The sequence below is a fragment of the Mytilus edulis genome, chromosome 2 (genome assembly GCF_963676685.1).
Source record: "Mytilus edulis chromosome 2, xbMytEdul2.2, whole genome shotgun sequence".
Lineage (NCBI taxonomy): Eukaryota > Metazoa > Mollusca > Bivalvia > Mytilida > Mytilidae > Mytilus > Mytilus edulis.
In genome coordinates this window covers 66,960,779-66,984,271 of record NC_092345.1, presented here as the reverse complement: position 1 = coordinate 66,984,271, position 23,493 = coordinate 66,960,779, and the positions used below count along the sequence as shown (strand labels likewise).

Genomic DNA, 23,493 nt, shown 5'->3' with positions numbered 1-23,493 from the left:
TTTATATCTGGGCGTCACTTGTAAGTCTTGTGTGGACAAGGCGCGTTTTTGGCGTATTGAATTTTAAACCTGATGCTTTTTGTTATCTATTAATCATGTTTTTCTTTGTCTAATATGTTCTATTAACTTGTATTGTAGTCCTGTAATATTATGTTGTCATTTCAATGTTATATTTAACTTTGCCATTAAAGTGCGAGGTTTGGCATGCCACAAAACCAGGTTCAACCCACCACTTTTATTCCCCTTTAAAAGTGTCCTGTACCAAGTCAGGAAGATGGCCATTGTTATATTATTGTTCGTTTCTGTGTGTGTTGCATTTTAACGTTGAGTCGTTTGTGTTTCTCTTATTTTTGAGAAATTGAGATAAGACGTGGCACGGTACTTGTCTATTCCAAATTCATGTATTTGGTTTTCATGTTATATTTGTTATTCTCGTGGTGTTTTGTCTGATGCTTGGTCCGTTTCTGTGTGTGTTACGTTTCGGTGTTATGTCGTTGTTCTCCTCTTATATTTAATGCGTTTCCCTCGGTTTTAGTTTGTTACCCCGATTTTGTTTTTTGTCCATGGATTTATGAGTTTTGAACAGCGGTATACTACTGTTGCCTTTATTTATATAGTTGATGTGTTTTTACCACGGTTTTAGTTCGTAACCCAGATTTGTTTTCTCTCAATCGAGTTATGACTTTTGAACAGCGGTATATTACTGTTGCCTTTATTATGTACTATAACCATTCCAGAATAGTCAATGTATTGTTACCATTCCAGAATGGTCTATGTGCTGTTACCATTCCAGAATAGTCAATGAGCTGTTACCAGTACAGAAATACCATTCAAGGCCCCCCTCATTCAAGAATGATCCGATTGTAACCCATCCACAATTATCAACGTCAAGGATTATGTACTATTACCATTCCAGAATAGTTAATGAGGTGTTACCATTCCAGAATAATCAATGAGACGTTACCATTCCAGAATAGTCAATGTACTGTCACCATTCCAGAATAATCAATGAGGTGTTACTATATTCCAGAATAGTCAATGTACTGTTACCATTCCAGAATAATCAATGAGGTGTTACCATTCCAGAATAGTCAATGTGCTGCTACCATTCCATAATAGTCAATGAGCTGTTACCATTCCAGGATAGTCAATGTGCTGCTACCATTCCAGAATAGTCAATGTGCTGTCACCATTCCAGAATAGTCTATGTACTGTTACCATTCCAGAATAGTCAATGTGCTGTCACCATTCCAGAATAGTCAATGGGCTGTTACCAGTACAGAAATGCCATTCAAGGCCCCCCTCATTCAAGAATGATCCGATTGTAACCCATCCACAATTGTCAACGTACTACAGCTACACCAAATTGTGTGTAAAGCAAAATGTAACAATAATAGCAGATACGGGATATATACAAAAATGTTGGTATTATATCACGGTCTCCGTGATCATAGTACTTGCTCAAGGTACCTTGACATTTGACAATACACAAAAGTTGGGTTTAATTTACAATATATGTATTATTAGGCTATGATTTACATAACAAAACATATGAGGGAATTTAATTCTTATTAGAAATTTTTAAACTGCACTCTTAATTTTGACTTTTTTTTTTTTAAAGAACTGATTTAGCTATAGTTCAGGAAAATAAAACATTGACATGCATCATTGTTTATTTCACAGTTAACAGATTAAAAAAAAAGAAAAAGTTATATACGCAAACTTTTACCAAAATCTGTGCAGTCGCCCATTTATGACGGAGGTCCCTCGATCATGGCCATGGATTTGTATAGTACACATTTTTATAATCACATAATCATGTAAACGTTACAAGATAAATAAGATAATCATACAATAAAAAATACAGTCCTTAACTATCAATTTATCATGAAATATTATATTTGGTCTGGTAAACAAATACCAGTATATATAGAAACTGCCAAGTAATCACATAATCAAAACCACCATGAGGAGGCGCATGATAACTAGGCCTACTGAACATTTTGTATCTTCTCTTAGCTTCAACTTCCATCGAAATAGTTATCAAAGGTACCAGGATTATAATCAGTTAATACGCCAGACGCGCGATTTGTCTACACAAGACTCATCAGTGACCACAGTGTGGGAACGGAACTGTACGGTTTTCTAATAATTTGGTCATTCGGGAGACTGTCAAGCGGGGCTCCGACATTTGCAAAATAACAAGTTGCTTGATGGAAACTTTGATGAACTCTTATGCTACTATAAAACGTTTCTGTTTCAAGTTTAGATAGCTAAAACATTCTTTATGTAAATATGAACCTATAAAATAACAAGAAAGATATATGCATCCAAAAGTTTTCCTTAGAATGGTGGAGCTCCGTGTAAAACAATCAAAATTGTCACACAACAGCGATCAAAAATGTCAAATAAACATCGAAATATCAATGTTTGCTACCTGAATTTTCACATGTACCTTTTCTGATATATAGTCTTACCTGTCTGAAAGTTTCAAAGCCATTGTCCCAGTAGAAATTCAAATATATTTATTTTCTCCATGTCAGATATTTTTATTGACTGTACAATCGCTTGCAAGTTTACTGTAATATCACTCGGAGCCTTCCTGTACAATCGCTTGGAGCTTTTCTTTTCATCGTTTGGACATCTAAACTACTAAGAAAGGAGGGTAACCTACTTTACCTTGTAATGACTTCACGATCCAGCTAACAAACAAGCTAGTCAAAGGTATTACCTTTACCTACACACTCATTGCATTTTGCTGTAATAGTTTCTAGTGGCATATGACTAATTATAACTTTTTAAGTAGATAATGCTTACTACTATCTCTTCTGCCACATTCATGATCAGTTTATGTTTTCCATGATACTTTTGTCATATAAATATTTATTAAAACTACTGCAATCCAATACAATATATGTCTGGCATGATTTTTCTCTCCTTTTTCTGTTACGATTTAATAACTTACAGTTAGTTATTTGGTATTGTTATCAATTTTTTTTTAACCTAAATTACACACTCAAAAGTGTTAATGATGTTTGAAGCTTTTATTTGAATGGATGCAGCCTGCATTAGCGTATCCGGTATGCGGGGAGAGGGAGTTTAAGGTGGTTGAAACCCCATTTTATCGAATTGTTTTTATTTTGTGGACGTTTCATGGTGTTCCGTGCTTTGGACCCCCCTTTTTCAGAAAGGCGGGATCCGCATCTGGTCTGATATCGTCAATGATAGTATTAAATGATGATCCGATCATTCAACAGATTTGTTTTAGTTTGGTCTTGTACTGTGCTAGTTTTGGGTAGAAATGAGCGCATAAATATTTTTTAACCCTGCCAATTTCTTTATGTACCTGTTCCAAGTCAAGAGCCCGTAGTTCAGTGGTTGTCGTTGGTTCATGTCTGTCATATATGTTTTTCGTAAAAAAATTATTATGAATTATACCGTCAGTTAAATTCGAAAGGTATTGATTCTTTTTTTCATGTCGGGACCTTTTATAGCCGACTATAATTGCTTAAATCCATTTATTTTTTGAACTTTGACAATCATATCACATCTCCTTATTTTTATATAGAAAATATAAATGTGGTTTGATAAAATGATGTTCTCACTAAAAAAAAAACTGTTTCGTTCATTTGTCGGATGCTATAGTTGGGAATATTGAAAAGTTCCTGAATCATGACATTGATATAAAAAAAGTCATGTTGAAGGATTTTGTGTTTTCTCTGTTTTTCAGATAATAAGTCCTCTCCCATCCTAGATAAAATTTGATTTACTGGAGCCTTTTCTACCAGTAGCTATAGCTTGTAATAAACAGACATATCATTTGAAATTATACGACATCTTCTTATTTTAATATCATGCTTATTTACATATGTGTGTCTTTTCTTGGATCAGGGGTTAGCTACCATCATTCCTCATTCGAATTCCTTTATCAAGTTACAATATCCCGATCCTTTGATGAAAAATTCTTTGTTGTATTGTTCAAATATGTATTTATCATCTTTTTTTTAATTGCTGGTAATTAATATATTAAGTAAAATTCAAAATTTAGTTACCCTTCTAGAGCATCTAGTTACCTTTCGGTAAAAATAAATATTTATTTTGTACGAGGATTATTTTCATTTTTATTTTAGATTATATTCTTAACATATTTTGTACTGTCCTTTTCTTTTTGTCTTGTATACGTATCTAGTGGTTGTTGGTTTATGTGTTACATATTTGTTTTTCGTTCAGTTTTTGTACATAAATAGGCCGTTAGTTTTCTCGTTTTACATTGTTATTTCGTGGCATTTTATAGCTGACTATGCGGTATGGGCTTTGTTCATTGTTGACGACCGTACGGTGACCTATAGTTGGTAATTTCTGTGTCATTTTGGTCTTTTGTGGAGAGTTGTCTCTTTGGCAATCATACCACACCTTCTTTTTTTATATCTATATTACACATTTTGTTTTTGTCTCTGGCATAGTCACCTTAAAAGGGTTCTTTGATAGAATTTTGATTGTCAAAATGACTGGTTTTGTGCTTATTTTCACTTCAAATACCATAGATGAATATAATAGGACAGCAAGAAACAACCAATGCAATGCATATGCAATGCATGTGCAATGTATTTAATAAATTTGGCCAAGCAATTCTACAGGAAAGCTCCAAGTGATTGTACAGGAAGACTCCGAGTGATATTACAGTAAACTTGCAAGCGATTGTACAGTCAATAAAAATATCCGACATGGAGAAAATAAATATATTTGGATTTCTACTGGTACAATGGCTTTGAAATTTTCAGACAGGTAAGACTATATATCAGAAAAGGTACATGTGACAATTCAGGTAGCAAACATTGATATTTCGATGTTTATTTGACATTTTTGATCGCTGTTGTGTGACAATTTTGAACGTTTTACACGGAGCTCCACCATTCTAAGGAAAACTTTTGGATGCATATATCTTTCTTATTATTTTTTTGGTTCATATTTACATAAAGAATGTTTTAGCTATCTAAACTTGAAACAGAAACGTTTTATAGTAGCATAAGAGTTCATCAAAGTTTCCATCAAGCAACTTGTTATTTTGCAAATGTCGGGGCCCCGCTTGACAGTCTCCCGAATGACCAATTTATTAGAAAACCGTACAGTTCCGTTCCCACACTGTGGTGACGCTCAGTTCAAAATACCCTAAATAAAGCCAAACAAGTACAAAGTTGAAGAGCGTTTAGGACCCAAAATTCCAAAAAGTTGTGCCAAATACGGCTAAGGTAATCTTTTCCTGGGATAAGAAAATCCGTAGTTTTTCGAAATATTCAAAGATTTGTAACAGAAAATTTATAAAAATGACCATAAGATTGATTTTCATGTCAACACCGAAGTGCTGACTACTGGGCTGGTGATAATAATAGCAACCAGATCCATATAAACTAAAAGCAAATTCTGGAAAATTCCATCTTTATGCGGAGATGAATTTATAACTGTATCGAGAACTATTACAGTGAGATAAGTATTACACGCTTTTATGAAAGCAAAAACTTCTTTTTTACAGTTATTCCCCTTCAACTTTTTATTTCCCGCCATTCTCTGCGAACTACGGGAACCACGTGAATTCCAAAATGGCGGACAATGATGAACAAGAACCTACTCCAGCGCAAGATATTGTTGTTACTAAATACAAAATGACCGGAGATATGGTCAATGGTAAATTAATGATATGAAACATCATACATGAACCAAATCAAAACATTTTATTTATAAAAATTGTCGCATCAGCCTTTTAATTATAAAATGTATGGCGCACACAAAAAAAACGTGGTTGACCATGATGTTCATTATTGCACAACACCCATACATCTTTAAGTATTTGATAAAAAATATGGTCTCTGACACTATAAAATTTTATTCTTAGTATTGACAAACCTGGGCAATTTGAAAAGAGTTGACAGCGACTGAATCCACATGGCCATACGGGTATTTGATTTTTTATAAGGGGGAATAATTTCTGGGGTACAAGTTAAACCATAGAAAAAGTAAAATCTTCACCCATATAGTCAATTGACATCCAATAATTGGTATATTCAAATATATATAAATGATTCCAAAAATATATAAATGATCTTTATTTTAAATGTAATAATGATTTTAATAGGAATCTGTTGAACAAATTAAATACCTATAGAAACCACAAAAATGTAATTAATTCAATAGTTTGGGACATTGACCAGATGCCAATTTAACCAGCAGGGAATTTTATGGGTCAGTTCAGAGTTCACGAAAAAGTGGTGGTCCTGAGGATTTTACCACCAAAATTTTGCATAGGACCGACACAATTTTAATATTTTTTAATAGAACTAATAGTGAGGACCAACAGATTTTCTTCAAGGACCACCAGGGAAAAAAAGATTTCGCGAAGTCTGTCAGTTGGGGAAATTTTGATGTATTTTCTGAATGGGAACAGAGCTGATATTCCCCCTAAAATAAAGGCAGGAAAATCACTGACACCCTGGCCATAATTTTGAGAAAGTCAACACATGTTTTGGTAATTTGCATTTGACATTATAAATAGCAAGGAACTTGGCAATGACCAGCAGATTTTTTTGCTTAGGATCACAAGGGAAAAAAGATTCAGAGAACTGGCTTTTATGACTATATTGATGTTAACAGTTATTATATTTGTAGAGAGTTTTATAACAACAACACTTAAGGGACTGTTGCAGAAATTTATTGATCGACATGGTTCGGTGCCTAGGGCACCATCATCAGGATAAAAACAATACATAAAATCAAACTGAAGTACAAAATCAGGTTGTAAAAATTTAAACATCATAATGTTACAAACGTTTAAATTTTTACAACCCGATTTTGTACTTCAGTATGATTTTCTGTATTGTTTTTATCCTGATGACGGTGCCCTAAGCAGGATAAAAACAATACATAAAATCATAATGAAGTACAAAATCAGGTTGTAAAAATTTAATTGTCACAATGTTACAAACGTTTAAATTTTTACAACCCGATTTTGTACTTCAGTATGATTTTCTGTATTGTTTTTATCCTGATGACGGTGCCCTAGCTAGGCACCAAAGCATGTCAATCAATTAATTTCTGCAGCAGTCCCTAAAGTGTTGTTTTTGGGTACAAGTCAAATCGGCACCCATAGAAAAAGTCAAATGGGCACCTGGTTAAATCAGCATCTAGTCAAATCGGCACCTATTTAAAGTCAATTCGGAATCCAATAATATTTGATATAATATATGGGACTGGGACTATTATGCTAAGTTAGTAATTTAAGTATACTAGCATAATAGTCCCAAATATATATAGATATTTCTAAAAATGTATAAATTCGATCATGATTTATTTTGTTAAAAAGCATCAAGCTGTAAAAATACAAAAGTTGATCATTTAAAGTTTTCTCAACATTATGTGACTGATGTTTTCATGGTTTTGATAAATTTTCTTTTCAATTAATAAATGACTTTAATCAAGTACATAGTGAAAACACAAGGTAACACCAGCTTTTGTTTCGCATATTTCTGTCATATTTTCACAACTATATGATATAATCTAATAGCGAGAATTAATACACAAACATGATTAGACCATAAAAAGACTTTTTATGGATATATGTGGTATCAGGAGAAATTAAAATTCGAATGTAAACTATTCAGGTATCCTCATTTCCATTGTGAGGACAAGGATAATAGCACGAAATGTTAGGTTAAAGTATATAAATTTGAATTTAAAGATTGAACTAGAACATTTTTAAAGATAAACTTGTATCACCTGGTGTAAGAAAATGTGTGTCAAAAAACTTATAACTTGACTCAGCGTATTCATTAAGAACCGATTGCCGATTGAAATGGTCGTTTATAATCAAATCCCCATCAGTTGTTTTTCAGATGTCAAAAAAATATAAATCGTACTTTTAGTTTTAGATCGTCGTTCACTATCTAGGACAATCCAGAGAGATGTATAACAGCATAGATGCTGGTTGTTGAGTTAGCTGCAAAGTACTATAAGATTTTGTACTGAAACCAGGAAATGTATGCATTTGTAGTAATAACGAAATTTTGTAACCAGTCAATAAAGAAAAAGTTTTCAGATTTTTTTCAATCAACAACAGAGAGAGAAAAAAAAAGATTTGTTCTATGACATTTGTAATCAAATATTGAGACACCCTCCTTGGTAATTCTGTATATGATCTTCACCTCCTTTAAAGGAGATCAGTGATTTCAGGTAATGTTCATGAAGTGCATGATCGTCGTCCTACCATGAAATGAAATAAAGAGCAATGTCTTGTCTCGTAAAAGCAGACATCACATTATTTTCATTAAGTGATTTTCATTTTCTTGTTTTCAAGTGATAGAGCCTCTTAAAAGCAGACTCTTCATTTTTACCATAAATCAAATGTATACCTACCCAGCATGCCCAGTGGCCCTTCTTTTGAAATAAAAGAAAAAATTGTAGATACTTAGAAACTCGATTATTCTAATAAAATGATCCAAGCCTGTATGAAAAGTATGCATGTTTGTATAAATGGTCCTGATATGGACAGTCTTAAAAAAATCCAATGTTATACCAAAAGCAGTGGAAACATTGATAGGAACTAAAATCAGGAGGAAACTTGCAGTTAAACAAAATTGTAAAATGATATACCAACAAAATCCTATTCCAAAAATAGACAGAGCCTGTTAAGCATGATAAATTTTGTCCCTCAAAATACATGGGTAGATTTTTTATTGTCAGTGGAGCTAAGCCATGAATGTTTCTCATTGATAGTAATAAAAAAAATATAGATTAGAATGTAAATATTTATACTGTTACACATAAAAACATCTCAGTCAAAATGCAAATATTATATGATGTATGGGTGCAGCCTATGTTAAATTATAATATTTATTCATGAAATATAATAATATGTTTTCTTGTGACAGACACAGTCAGTGTCTTGCAGGAAAAAACACTGAACCAAGAGGATTGAAATTTATGATTTAATCCTTGTACTACACATTTTCAAAACTCTTTTTATGCTTTCTGGTAACTCATCAAAGGTACAGCATTGAAAAAAATGCCAACATTACAAGTTATTTTTGATTAATTTGACCTATCTCCTTTTCCTTAAAACCCAGGAGCTTCCGGGGGGCGTTGCCCCCCCCGGACCCTCCACTGTGCTTCGCCCTCGACCTGAGCGGCCCCCTGGACCCCTCGCTTGATCTGCTACTTTTTAACTTAAATCAGTTACTTCAAAACTTATTGAAAACCCTGAACTTGTACAAAAACCCTGTACAAATTATAAATTGTACAAAGTTATATTTTGTACACATCATATATTAAACAAATTTAACATGGGTGCCGAATTGACTACATCAAGTGCCGATTTAACCAGGTGCCAATTTGACTAGGTGCCGATTTGACTATACTGGGTGCCGATTTGACCAAGTGCCGATTTAACCAGGTGCCGATTTGACTAGAATTCTTGTTTTTTATCATAACGACCCTGCATACCTGAGGTATCCACTTTATGGAGTCTACCGACTACAGACTCACCAGATGTTGGTTCACTTTCGTTTGTAATGGAGTTATTATATTTGTTTAACAATTTGATCCATGTATTATTCTAAGCTTATGTAAATGTTAAGAAAACTCAATGATTAAATTGTAAAAAAAAAAAGAAGAAAAAATAGAGATATTTCACCAAATTATTGTTAAAAGTATTTACGCATGTACATGTATAATGTATCGAGATAAAACAAAAACAACAGAACATTGATTTGAACAAAAACAACAACATTAATTTGATAATATAACAAAAGAAAGACAGAATTTAGAAATATCCTTAAACACGTGACATTGATAAATGCCTTTAAAATAATTTCTTAAAAAATGTTTCCTTCATCATTCTTTAAAGTTAATATAAACTTATATCACAATATAAAGCAACTGCACGTTCCTTTTTAAAAAAAATCGTTAAAGGATTAAAAAATTTCCATGCCTGTGACCCTTTCATATTTTCGTGTGTTAGGTGAAACCAACATTCAATTTTCAATGGCTTTACTCTTCTGAGTGATGTCCTTAGTTAGTTTCCTAAGCAACTCCAGTAATATAGTAAATTCAAGGCGTGCTTTTGAAATTAGCAGGGGTTAAATTCAGACAGTTCCATCATGAGGGTTTATAGATAATAGTAATAAAATTTGAAGTAAAATATTGGACTCAGTGATAGTATATCCCCAATGAAATTTAGGCATGGTTCCCATAATTAAAAAAAAAGAAAAATTGAGACCTGTTGATTTGAAAGTGAAAAGGAAAAATTACCATGAAGACTCTTTAAAATAGTTCACTCATCAAGATATCATGTACATGTTGTTATATAAGAACGAAAGCATTTCAATAAAGATACTTATATATGTGTATTTACAGTTATTTTAAAAGACGTTGTATCAAAATGTGTAGAGGGAGCTTCAGTCAGTAGTATTTGTGAATTTGGAGACACCAGACTAACTGAAGAAACGGGGAAAGTTTTCAGAAAAGATAAAGAAAAGAAAAAAGGTATAGTGTTTTACCAAATTTTACTTTAAGAAATGATGTTTCACAAATATATATTTTGTTGGTACACAATTGAATTGTTATCAAGGATGAGGCCATATTTTATAAATGATATGAATCAGTACATTGCTTGAACTAGCCCCATGGGGGATGATGCCCTAAGCTCACAGGGAAACAGGTGAGTGCATAATATTTTATTTGACAGCCGTATTTGTGAAATGTAATTTGGAAGTAACTTCAATAAACGGTAATAAAACCTCAAACAAGATGACTGACTTACATTGGTTATTAATTAAGCTATTGATTGATTGATTTGTGAATGTTACACTAATGTCTCTGCCAATGCTAGCTATAGCTATATCAAGGTATAGAATTAAATGCATTGTGAGAAAGAAAAAAAATATTTATATGAACATTGATGGTATTGGACAAATGAAATGCTATCCACCACTTCTATGTATGTTAAACACTTCTGAGTACAGTGCACCTTTTTTGATATGATTATTATTGTCCACCTATTCTTGGCATGTTAAGTATTGATTGGTAACTTACCATGTATGTGATGGTGGTATATAAAATGTGGACTGTCTTCGGTGCTGAAGTTCTGCATACTTCAGATCCCTCCTCTATGTTCACAACAAAATCATGAAATTTAAGAATAAGCTCTTTTTAAATAGCACTGATGGCAGGAATTGGCATGTAAAAAATGTGCATAGCTGTTAAATAAAAACATCACAAAAATTCAGAAATTAAGGATTGTCTATGAATTGACATTTTATAATTTTATAATGTCTAAAATAATGCTGATTTTGTAGTCATAACATTTAAATTTTTATTTTAGGTATAGCCTTCCCAACCTGTGTATCTGTGAACAATTGTATATGTCACTTTTCACCTTTAAAAAGTGAAGCAGACATATTATTAAAGGAAGGGGATGTTGTGAAAGTGTAAGTTTTGATTGCTAAATGTGCATTTCAGGTAGTTACAAATGTATTCTGATATTCAATCTGAGGCAGTATAATATGCATGGGACAGTGAATCGCAACATTTTGTAACATAGAAGACAGATGCTTAAATCATTATTTTTCTCTGCAATATAGCCTTTTTGTGCTGGTGTATATTCAAAGGTACATGTAAAGCAACCACCAATGAATCAATCATTAAATTATTATGTTCTGGTTCATTCAAAAGTTATACATATAACATAATAAATCTATTTATAGTTACATGTAAAAAACAACTTAGGAACATAAAGAATGTTTCTGATACATATAGCAACTCCCAGCCAGTACAATTTATGGCTAAATTTTACCATTATAATTTCAGAATTTTGAAATTGCAAGTTTTGTTTTTATCATTGTATGATCTTCTTGACAACATCACTTGTGAAGAAGTATGAATTTATGTTATTTTATTTCAGGGATTTAGGTGCACAGATAGATGGATTTATTGCTGTAGCCGCTCATACAGTTGTTGTTGGAGCTTCAACAGTAGGTATTGAAAGAGTGCAGTTGTTTTTGTAGACTCTTTAGAAAGTATTTATTTAGTGTCAGATTCATTGTGTAGAGCCTGAGGAAAACAAGAGCAATCATTGTTTAAGGAAAAAATTAGAACACTGCTTTATCAGAGAACTTCATTTATGCAGTAACAATGGTCTAAATAACACCTTTTCACTATTATTAAATGTAAAATCAATACTGTACATGTATGAAGCGCATATTACATCTGTAGAATGTTGACCATTTTCTCTGCAGTAAAAGATTAAGTTGAGTAACAAATTGGTAGGCATGTTCATTAGGCAGAATTTAGGCTGTAACAAAATATATATATACCAAAGTTGATTTGTATTTTTAGGATAAAAAAGTGACGGGTAAAAAGGCTGATGCAATATTAGCAGCACATTTCGCTTCAGAGGTAGCACTCCGACTAGTAAAACCTGGTAATGAGGTAAGCTTTATAAGAAGGAAATTTTGAAATAATGTAACAGTAGATTTTTTATGGGTACTGGTTTTGTAGATCAAGATATTACTGCAAATATATGAAATAGAGTACTTTATTCACTGTCTTTACAATGTTCCCTCTCAAAATGATATTTGAACTAGGACATCAATTTGTTGTTTGTCTCTTCTTTAAGTATGTTAATGACTGATTTCTTGCTGGTTTCTTTTCTAAGATATTAGGCCTAAATTAAAATATTGTTTGTTTGCCCTTTTCCGACCCTATGTTTTGAAACAGGGTAGGTAGGTAGGTAAAATATTTTATTTTTTTCCCCAAAAAAATATCTTGGCTCGGTATATTATTTGTCATGGGTAGGCAGGTAGGTAAAATATTTTATTTTATAGATACAAAATCTGCATAAAGTCATTTTTTTGTCCGTTTGTTTTTGCAAATAAGTTTTCCGCTGGGACTATTAGTTTTGAAAAAAAATATATAAGAGATAACTTTGTACTGGTAAGATAATGTCCGGGCAGACATAAATTACTAGTAGAAAAAGTCCCTAGAGTGTTACAAATTTCGTGTGTGCCTTTTTTTCCAATAAAAATGCTATAAGACTTAAAACTCAATTGTCACGTATTTTGCATCACATTTATAAATGATCTGTATGGAAAACTTGGCGATTTTACTGCCAGATATTCTCCACTTTACAGGGTTTTGTCACTTTTGGTTCATGTCAGATATAAATAATTTAGTGGCATCGTTAACATAATCATTCTGATATGCGGATCACAAAAGGCCATCCCTACATAGAATACAACGTCCGTTTACAAATTAGTTTGTACACACGTAAATACTTTTGTATCAAACGAACTTTTTTGTAATTGAACCCTGCTCTTTAAGTTTAAAGGTACAGAGTAACATACTTCATATCATGATTTCAGAAAGTGTTCAACATCGATTTCAAACAAATGCTTTGAAACTTCAAATGCAAGTGTTCATGTCAAACGCTCAGGTGATACCAAACGGACTGGACCTTATACGTAAAGATAAAACCCGAGGATTCCGGTAAAAAAGTTTTGAGCGGGAAATACAAATATAAGATTTTTGGTAGGAACGAAAAAATAAAATAAAATAAAATCTTGCTGGTAAATACAAATAAAAGATTTTCAGGCGGAACGAATTGATAGGGTCGGTCGGTAAAGGGCAAACAAACAATATTTTAATTTAAGCCTTAAGGAAACAAATAGTAAATGCTGGTTATAGGACATTCCTACTTATTAATGTTTTGAATATTTTTTTAGCTGTAAAGTTTTAAGATACTGTTTTATGTTTATTCATGTCCTTCCTATGATTTTTAAGAGGCATTATGTTTTTCCTGTCTTTGTATCCATCCATTAGTTAGTTCTGCATTTGTCTGACCCATATCAAGGAAACGTTTTGGAATCAGATAGTTTACCAAGAAGATGCTGTCAGATCAACTTTAAAGTTAAAAAAAACACATTTCTAGTGCTGAGAAATTTTTTAAAAAATGTATGGAAATGACGGGTTTTTTTCCACAAAGATGTGGTCCATAGACTTGAAAGTTAGTTGACAAATATCCTATGAACTCATTCTTGTTTATATGGAAAAAAAGATCTATGGGTATGTGTCATTGTTTTTGTGTAGAAAATTAGGACCTGTGCATTCTGTATATTTCCAACAACAAGTTACTGTGAAGTTAAATTCTTTACAATTGAAGAAAAACTGTTCTCTTTAAGTGATATTTATTTTAATGTTTGCAGAATTATCTTGTGACAGAAAGTATACAGAAAGTAGCAGAGGCATTCGATTGTAAACCAGTAGAGGGTAAGATGCTATAATAGCTATTACAGTTGAATTCCTTAATGCTTATATTTATAATTGCCACAAAAAAATAATTCAATTAATAATTGTTATTTGATATGTGTTTTGAGAGGCTAAAAAGAGTAATAATAATGTGTGCATAAATTCTTGAATAAAAACAACGGTAAATGATACATTTGAAAATGTTAATATAAAAAAGAAGTTGTGGTGTGATTGCTAATGAGACAACTATTTACAAGAGACCAACTAACAGAAATTAACCTACAGGTCACTGTACTGCCTTCAACAGTGTGCAAAGCACATACTGCATTGTCAGCTATGGATGACCCAATGTAAAACAATTAAAACCAGAAAACTAAAGGCCTGATCTATGTACAAAAAAATTACTGAAAAAACAAATATGTAACACAGCAACAAACAAAAGTGTTGTTCTTTAAAAGAATACAACTATAAAACACAGAAACCCACATATTGATTGAAAGCAAATGTAGGCATACGTATGATGATTGTATTCAAGGGACGTAATTCTGAATACTGATTTTACTTTGAATTCTGAATGGTATGCTGTATCCCTGCATAAAGGAAAATACTCCCAAACTCACCAACTGAAACAAAAGTAAATGAAATATGTAAACTACATTTTAAGAAATTATACTAATTTCAGTTTTGATTTAATATATATTGTATATTTAGAAGTTATTGCTATGATTTTTATGCCCCAGTCGTGGCTGAGGGGACATCAAGTTTTACCCTTGTCTGTTTCCAAGTCTTGTCAGTCTGTGCATCCTAAATTTGGTTTCCTTTCTTCAACTTGTATTACTAGCTCACCTGGCCCGAAGGGCCAAGTGAGCTTTTCCCATCACTTTGCGTCCGGCGTCCGTCGTCGTTGTTTACTTTTACAAAAATCTTCTCCTCTGAAACTACTGGGCCAAATTAATCCAAACTTGGCCACAATCATCTTTGGGGTATTTAGTTTAAAAAATGTGTGGCGTGACCTGGTCAACCAACCAAGATGGCCGCCACGGCTAAAAATAGAACATAGGGGTAAAATGCAGTTTTTGGCTTATAACTCAAAAACCAAAGCATTCAGAGGAAATCTGACATGGGGTAAAAATGTTTATCAGGTCAAGATCTATCTGCCCTGAAGTTTTCAGATGAATCGGTCAACCCGTTGTTGGGTTGCTGCCCCTGAATTGGTAATTTTGAGGAAATTTTGCCGTTTTTTGTTATTATCTTGAATATTATTATAGATAGAGATAAACTGTAAACAGCAATAATGTTCAGCAAAGTTAGATTTACAAATAAGTCAACATGACCGAAATGGTCAGTTGACCCCTTAAGGAGTTATTGCCCTTTATAGTCAATTTTTAACCATTTTTCGTAAATCTTAGTTATCTTTTACAAAAATCTTCTCCTCTGAAACTACTGGGCCAAATTAATTCAAACTTGGCCACAATCATCTTTGAGGCACCTTGTTTGAAAAATGTGTCCGACGACCTGGCCATTCAACCAAGATGGCCACCACGGCTAAAAATAGAACAGGGGTACAATGTAGTTTTTAACCGGATTTTTGTGACAAAAATGTCGGTTATTGATTTGGGGATGTACGGCGGGTGTGCGGGCGGGAATCAAATGTTGTCCGTGCATTAACTCATGAACCGTTCAACCAAAGCTTTTAAAATTTTAATATGTTTTTACTGACAACTAAATGAAGGTCAAGTTCAATAATGGCGATTTTGACTTTTACCGTTCAGGAGTTATGGTTCTTGAAAGATTGTAAAATGGAGTTTCCAGTCGTGTCCCTGCATTTACGCATGAACTGTTCTACCTAAGCTTTCCAAATTTTAATATGTTGTTACTGATGACAAAATGGAGATCAAGTCCAATAATGGCGATTTTGACTTTTACCGTTCAGGAGTTATGGTTCTTGAAAGATTGAAAAATGGAGTTTCCAGTCGTGTCCGTGCATTTACACATGAACTGTTCTACCTAAGCTTCCCAAATTTTAATATGTTGTTACTGATGACAAAATGGAGGTCAAGTTTAATAATGACGTTTTTGACTTTTACCGTTCAGGAGTTATGGTTCTTGAAAGATTGAAAAATGGTGTTTCCAGTCGTGTTCGTGCATTTACGCATGAACTGTTTTACCAAAGCTTCCCAAATTTTAATATGTTGTTACTGATGACAAAATAGAGGTCAAGTTCAATAATGACGATTTTGACTTTTACCGTTCAGGAGTTATGGTTCTTGAAAGATTGAAAAATGGTGTTTCCAGTCGTGTCCGTGCATTTTCTCATGAACCATTCAACCAAAGCTTTTGAAATTTTTATATGTTGTTACTGATGGCAAATTAGAGGTCAAGTTCAATAATGACGATTTTGACTTTTACCGTTCAGGAGTTATGGTTCTTGAAAGATTGTGAAATGGCGTTTTCATTCACGTTGTTGCATTTACTCATGAACCATTCAATCTAAGCTTTTCAAATTTTAAGATGTTGATACTGATGACAAAATGGAGGTCAAATTTGATATTGACGATTTTCACTTTCACCATTCATCAGTAATGGTTCTTGTGATATTGCCAGGACACAAATAAATATTAATAAATCCGGTTTGCTGTCGTTGTGACAGCCTCTTGTTTGCTTATAACTCTGAAACCAAATCATTTAGAGGAAATCTGACAAGGAGTTAAATTGTTAATCAAGTCAATATATATCTGCCCTGAAATATTCAAATGAATTGGACAACTGGTTGTTGGGTTGCTGCCCTCCAATTGGTAATTTTTAAAGAAATTTTGCTGTTTTTGGTTATTATCTTGAATACTATTATAGATAGCGATAAACTGTAAACAGCGATAATGTTCATTAAAGTAATATCTACAAATAAGTCAACATGACCTAAATGGTCAATTGACCCCTTAACCCTTTCACCGATTGCTGCCCAGACAGAAGCTACTCTGAGACGATGGCTTCCCTGGCTACTATTACTCAAGTGGGAGATCTTCATAATAAATGTCAATAAAAACTTATTTGTAGTTATTTGTATATTTATTTCATTCACTAACACCATGTTCACAGTTTTGTTCATGTTTTGATAATTTTTTCCTCATAAAATATTCAAATTTTCAAATTTCGGCATTTTCTAGGTGAAATTCTCAAAATTCTGCTGTTTGACCCCAAATCGTAATTTTTTAACCCAAACGGCAAAATTTTGAAAAATTATTTATGAGACTGTACACATTCCTCACACTGAACGATGTCCATTCAAAGTGTTCTGTACATAAAAAGACATTTTATGTCAAAAAAGTATACTAGTTTGGCTTCAATTCTTCCATATTCTTGCAAAAAAAATGTTCCCTCATTTCAAATTCTTGTAAATTCCGTAAATTTCCTCTGATTTTGACACGGAAAACAAACGGAAGCGCCATGTTTACACTTTCATTCGGGTATTCATCAAAAGAAAGATAACTCATGTTTGCACTGTTTTGAGCGGGAAATATAAAAGAGGTATTCCAATCCCGGTAAAACGGGACTCATCGTCAGCTGTCTGAAGCGTGAATCCCGGTAAACCGGGACTCATCGGCGAAAGGGTTAAGGAGTTATTGCTCTTTATAGTCAATTTTTAACAATTTTCATTAATTTGGTAAATTTATGTAAATTTTTACCAAATATTTTTCTCTGTTACTAATGGGCAAAGTTCATTATAGATGCAATTGTAAGAAGCAAGAACGTTCAGTAAAGTAAGAACTTCAAACACATCACCATCACCAAAATACAATTTTGTCATGAATCCATTTGTGTCCTTTGTTTAATATGCACATAGACCAAGATGAGCGACACAGGCTCTTTAGAGCCTCTAGTATTATATTCAACATATTGCAGGCAAATTGATACCAATAATTTTACTTGATACCCTATCTAAGATATGTACTATGTACTTGGAATTAACCAAGCAAATGTATTTTTCCAAAATAAAATAATAGTGATATGTGACTTAATCACAAAAGGGCAATATATATATATGACTATATCTTTCTGAAATAAACGGTTTTAAAACTGAATAGTTAGGGCAATATCAGGTATACTGATGATGATTGTATTCAAGGGACGTAATTCTGATTCCTGATTGTACTTTGAAATCTGAATAGTATGCTATTGTACCTGAAATGAAGCAAATTAGTTCAAAAACTACATTCAGATTCTTTCTAACATGATAAGTGATAAATACGTAAACAAAAATAATTTTTAATTTAAGGGTATAAAAATGGCCATATCATAGCTTCTCTAATCAATGAAGTAACATTCTGAAAAAAGATACATTATTTTACTCTGAAACAGCATTTCTTTTGTTTAACATAATTGGTTTCCAGAATACTTTTCCACATTTCGATACTTATATGACAATGTCCTTAAAAATAAAGATCACAGCATATACAAAATTCCATGAGTTATTCTGTTCGATAAAAGTACATTTTGTGATACAAATTTGAACCCATGGGAATTGATGTATTAGACCTTCACATTTCTTGCCATTCATGCAAAAATTGAGGGTGGAAAATGACAATTCTTACTCTATTAAACACCTTTCATTTAAATTTTTGGAACAAGTTTGATATGGCCTTTCTAAGAACTCAAAAACTAACAGTTGAATTGAAAACAAATAAAAATGAAGGCATACTTATGATGATTGTATTCAAGGGACGTAATTCTGATAACTGATTGTACTTTGAATTCTGAATGGTATGCTCATCTAGTATCGTATGTAAGGTAAAACACCCCTAAACTCAATCTTTAGGCCACGGTTTTTTAATTTGTTGGTTTACGGATTTTCTCCATGAAAAAGTCGGGTCGGTCGGTCGGGAAAAAAATAAAAAAAATATCTTTCAAGACAGAAAACTGATATGCAAAATAAATATATTTCACCTTTCTATAATAATATGTTTGTTATCCTATTTTGTCATCATTTCTTAAATTTTAGTTTAATGAAATATTATTGCTCAGTTGTAATAAAAATTGCATGACATTGCCTAATAATTTCCCGTAAAAAAGGGGGTGCACGGACAAAGACGTAATTAAATTTCATAAAGGAAGACAAATTCACATAGCTCTTAATCAATTCCAGAAAACTTGGTGAATAATGATCTTCAAGAACGAAAACTGATAAAGAAATAAATGTAAAAGCGTGGTAATAAAATAATTTTCAACACACGCGTCAAAAACGTAATAGACTCGTCCACTGGAAAAAATGAGAATATCGGGTTAATCTGTTGTCACGCATTCCCGTTTTTATCCAAATGGACGAATTTTTTTTATAATCTATGAAACAAGAAAATTTTAAATGATCTGTTAATATTCAGTACTTTAACTTATGTCCTGAACTTCCACCTGTCCACATTTGGACAAGTCTATTTCTATGAGAAGATGCATCTTACGGACTGTTGACAAATAAGAGAAACGAACTTATTGTGTAATTGGTTTTAAACACGGGTTTCGTTCCACAAAAATATTTGTCCAAACGACATGTCAAGGTCATTAATAATTGATTTATCTTTTTTTAGAAACGTAAACTGGAAGTTTCATTTTTTCACAACAGAAAGTGTTACCAATTCTGTTAGTGATTAATGCATTTCATTTTATAAAAAAGGATAATTTATTTATTTTTCAGGGATAATGCATTTGTTAGGGTCGGCGGGAATGAAAAAGCATGAAAAGTCAATTTTATTTTTATTCTGGAAATCGGCAAAATCAGGTCGGCGGATCCGTAAACCAACAAATTAAAAAATCCTGGCCTTATAAACAAATTTTTATCTTGGAATTTAGATAAGATCTGTTTCAAAATCAATATATGTGCATACTGTAAATCCATACATAAATCATATGGATAACATTGCTATTGTGATTCCTAACTTCTGCTCAAACTTAATTCAGTATAACATGTATAAGGCTTATATAAATGGCAATAATATATTTTGTGTTCTGTTTTCTTACAATTTATAGTAGGGATGGCAACAAGTACTCGAGTACTCAGGTACTCGCTCGGAAGGCGGAGTACTCGAGTACAGTTTTAGTAATCGGATACTCAATTGCCTGTTATACATCTTGATATATTTCTCGCCACATTTCCGCTCACTTTAGCTCCGTTGAAATATCCCCTTTGTAATACTAAATAAAATCAATTAACAACATAAAGATGTTTATCCTGAGTATATTATTTGTTATAGTAGTACCAGCAACAGTCTTTCGTCTGAAATTGTTAACCAGATCATATTTCTAAACAAGAACAAAATCAAAGTGACCTGCGGTGAACCCTACGCAACTGATTAGAGACATTTTTAACGGTGTTTGCACACTGATCAACACTTTCATGGATTTTAAATTAAATAAACAGATCACAAGCCGTAAAAACTTACCTTTGTTTGTTAATCAAAACTTCTATATAAACGTGATCGGTATGAGAAGATGTACATTTAAACTAATTTAATTACTCTGTATTTGAAACTTAACTTTAATTGTTTAATTTACAATTTAAAGATAGCCAAAAATACGAAAGCGATATTCCAACCCGAAAGTCGAAAATAAACCGGCAACGTCATGGCAAAAAAAAATCAGACAAACGATAGTGCAAAAACAAAACACAGAAAAAGTAAGACTGAACAACTCGAAAAAAACACAAGTAAATTAATCAAGTCGAATTATGAAAAATATCAACTCTTCATGAACAGACGATACATATATTATCTACTTTGTCGGACTAAATATGCAAATATTTAGGATTTTATAGGAAAATGGTTCATGAATACGTATACAAATAATAATTCTATTTTGATTTTTAGAAACGGCTGTCGGTAATTCATTGTTTAATTGACACAAAAAACAGAGGATCAAGCTATTTTTTGTTGTACGTTTGTCTTTCGTTAATATGTTTATGAAAGGTTATAACAAACACACTGCATCCAACCTAAAATCTAATTTTTTCGATAGACGTTTAGATTCATCCGAGTACTCACGAGTACTCGAGTATCATGACCGAGTATCCGAGTATTAAAGTTCATATTTTTTTACATCACTAATTTATAGTATATAAGTTCTTATTTACCAGTGTTTTCAATCGAAGTAGTAAAACTAAAAATAACAGTACCTCCTGAACTTGAACATAAAGGAAAGGTATTAAATCACATTTAAAAATGTTCTTTAAGTAGCATATTGTCCTTTGTTCTTGTTGATACAGTTCATAACGATGATTATTATTCTGCAATAAATGGTCAACATGAATGAAATTATTTAAAAAAAAAACCACCAATACAAGGTATACTGATGATGATTTTATTTCAAGGGACGTAATTCTGATTCCTGATTGTACTTTGAAATCTGAATGGTACTAGTACGCTAATTGTATTTGAAAGGAAGTAACAAATTTTCTAAAATCTACGTTGAAATTTATTTTAACAAAATTAATAGTCTTCCAATTTTTCTAAATTTTTATACGACCGCAAAATTTGAAAAAATTTTCGTCGTATATTGCTATCACGTTGGCGTCGTCGTCTTCGTCCGAATACTTTTAGTTTTCGCACTCTAACTTTAGTAAAAGTTAATAGAAATCTATGAAATTTTGACACAAGGTTTATGACCACAAAAGAAAGGTTGGGATTGATTTTGGGAGTTATGGTTCCAACAGTTTAGGAATTAGGGGCCAAAAAAGGGCCAAATAAGCATTATTCTTGGTTTTTGCACAATAACTTTAGTTTAAGTAAATAGAAATCAATGAAATTTAAACACAATGTTTATGACCACAAAAGGAAGGTTGGTATTGATTTTGGGAGTTTTGGTCCCAACAGTTTAGGAATAAAGGGCCCAAAGGATCCAAAATTAAACTTTGTTTGATTTCATCAAAAATTGAATAATTGGGGTTCTTTGATATGCCGAATCTAACTGTGTATGTAGATTCTTAATTTTTGGTCCCGTTTTCAAATTGGTCTACATTAAGGTCCAAAGGGTCCAAAATTAAACTTAGTTTGATTTTAACAAAAATTGAATCCTTGGGGTTCTTTGATATGCTGAATCTAAAAATGTACTTAGATTTCTTATTATTGGCCCAGTTTTCAAGTTGGTCCAAATCGGGGTCCAAAATTAAACTTTGTTTGATTTCATCAAAAATTGAATAATTGGGGTTCTTTGATATGCCAAATCTAACTGTGTATGTAGATTCTTAATTTTTGGTTTGTTTTAAAATTGGTCTACATTAAGGTCCAAAGGGTCCAAAATTAAACTAATTTTGATTTTAACAAAAATTGAATTCTTGGGCCTTTTTGATATGCTGAATCTAAACATGTACTTAGATTTTTGATTATGGGCCCAGTTTTCAAGTTGGTCCAAATCAGGATCCAAAATTATTATATTAAGTATTGTGCAATAGCAAGAAATTTTCAATTGCACAGTATTCAGCAATAGCAAGAAATCTTCAATTGCACAGTATTGTGCAATAGCAAGAAATCTTCAATTGCACAGTATTGTGCAATAGCAAATATTTTCAATTGCACAGTATTGCACAATAGCAAGAAATATCTAATTGCACAATATTGTGCAATAGCAAGAAATTCCAATTGGATTTCAATTGGAGTTATCTTTCTTTGTCCAGAATAGTAGTTGAATCAACTTAAATCATTGTTTTATACAATATACAATGTATATTCACTATTACTACCAACTGATAGATTAAAACAATCTTTACCATTCAGTAATAACAAGCACTTTTTTTACATTTTAATATTTTATGATGTATTTAAATGAGTAGTTATTGTTGCAAACTTCATTAGAAATTTGAATTGAGATCAGTTTTGAAATAAGGGAAAGGGGGATGTGAAAAAAAAATTGGGGGGTCAATTTTTTTCATTTCAGATTTCATAAATAAAAAGAAAATTTCTTCAAACCTTTTTTTGAGAGGATTAATATTCAACAGCATAGTGAATTGTTCAAAGGCAAACATATTTTTTTTAAGTTCATTAGACCACATTCATTCTGTGTCAGAAACCTATGCTGTGTCAACTATTTAATCACAATCCAAATTTAGAGCTGAATCCAGCTTGAATGTTGTGTCCATACTTGCCCCAACCGTTCAGGGTTCAACCTCTGCGGTCGTATAAAGCTGTGCCCTGCGGAGCATCTGGTTTATTTTAAAGACACAATTAC

General features: G+C 32.3%; 1 protein-coding gene and 1 non-coding gene across 2 annotated transcripts in view; both read left to right on the top strand.

Annotated features, from left to right (window-relative positions):
- Positions 1-5,526: 5,526 nt before the first annotated feature.
- LOC139512720 (proliferation-associated protein 2G4-like) overlaps positions 5,527-23,493 on the top strand; it is a 32,978-nt gene continuing 15,011 nt past the window's right edge. The window contains exons 1-6 of the mRNA XM_071300586.1: positions 5,527-5,682; positions 10,402-10,530; positions 11,369-11,474; positions 11,948-12,017; positions 12,382-12,474; positions 14,247-14,310. Coding sequence (XP_071156687.1) covers positions 5,598-5,682; positions 10,402-10,530; positions 11,369-11,474; positions 11,948-12,017; positions 12,382-12,474; positions 14,247-14,310 — 547 coding nt within the window. The 5' untranslated portion in view covers positions 5,527-5,597. The remainder of the gene's footprint in view (positions 5,683-10,401; positions 10,531-11,368; positions 11,475-11,947; positions 12,018-12,381; positions 12,475-14,246; positions 14,311-23,493) is intronic.
- LOC139513922 (small nucleolar RNA SNORA57) lies at positions 11,039-11,170 on the top strand. Its single transcript, XR_011662557.1, has one exon. It is a non-coding gene; the product is annotated as a small nucleolar RNA SNORA57 (small nucleolar RNA).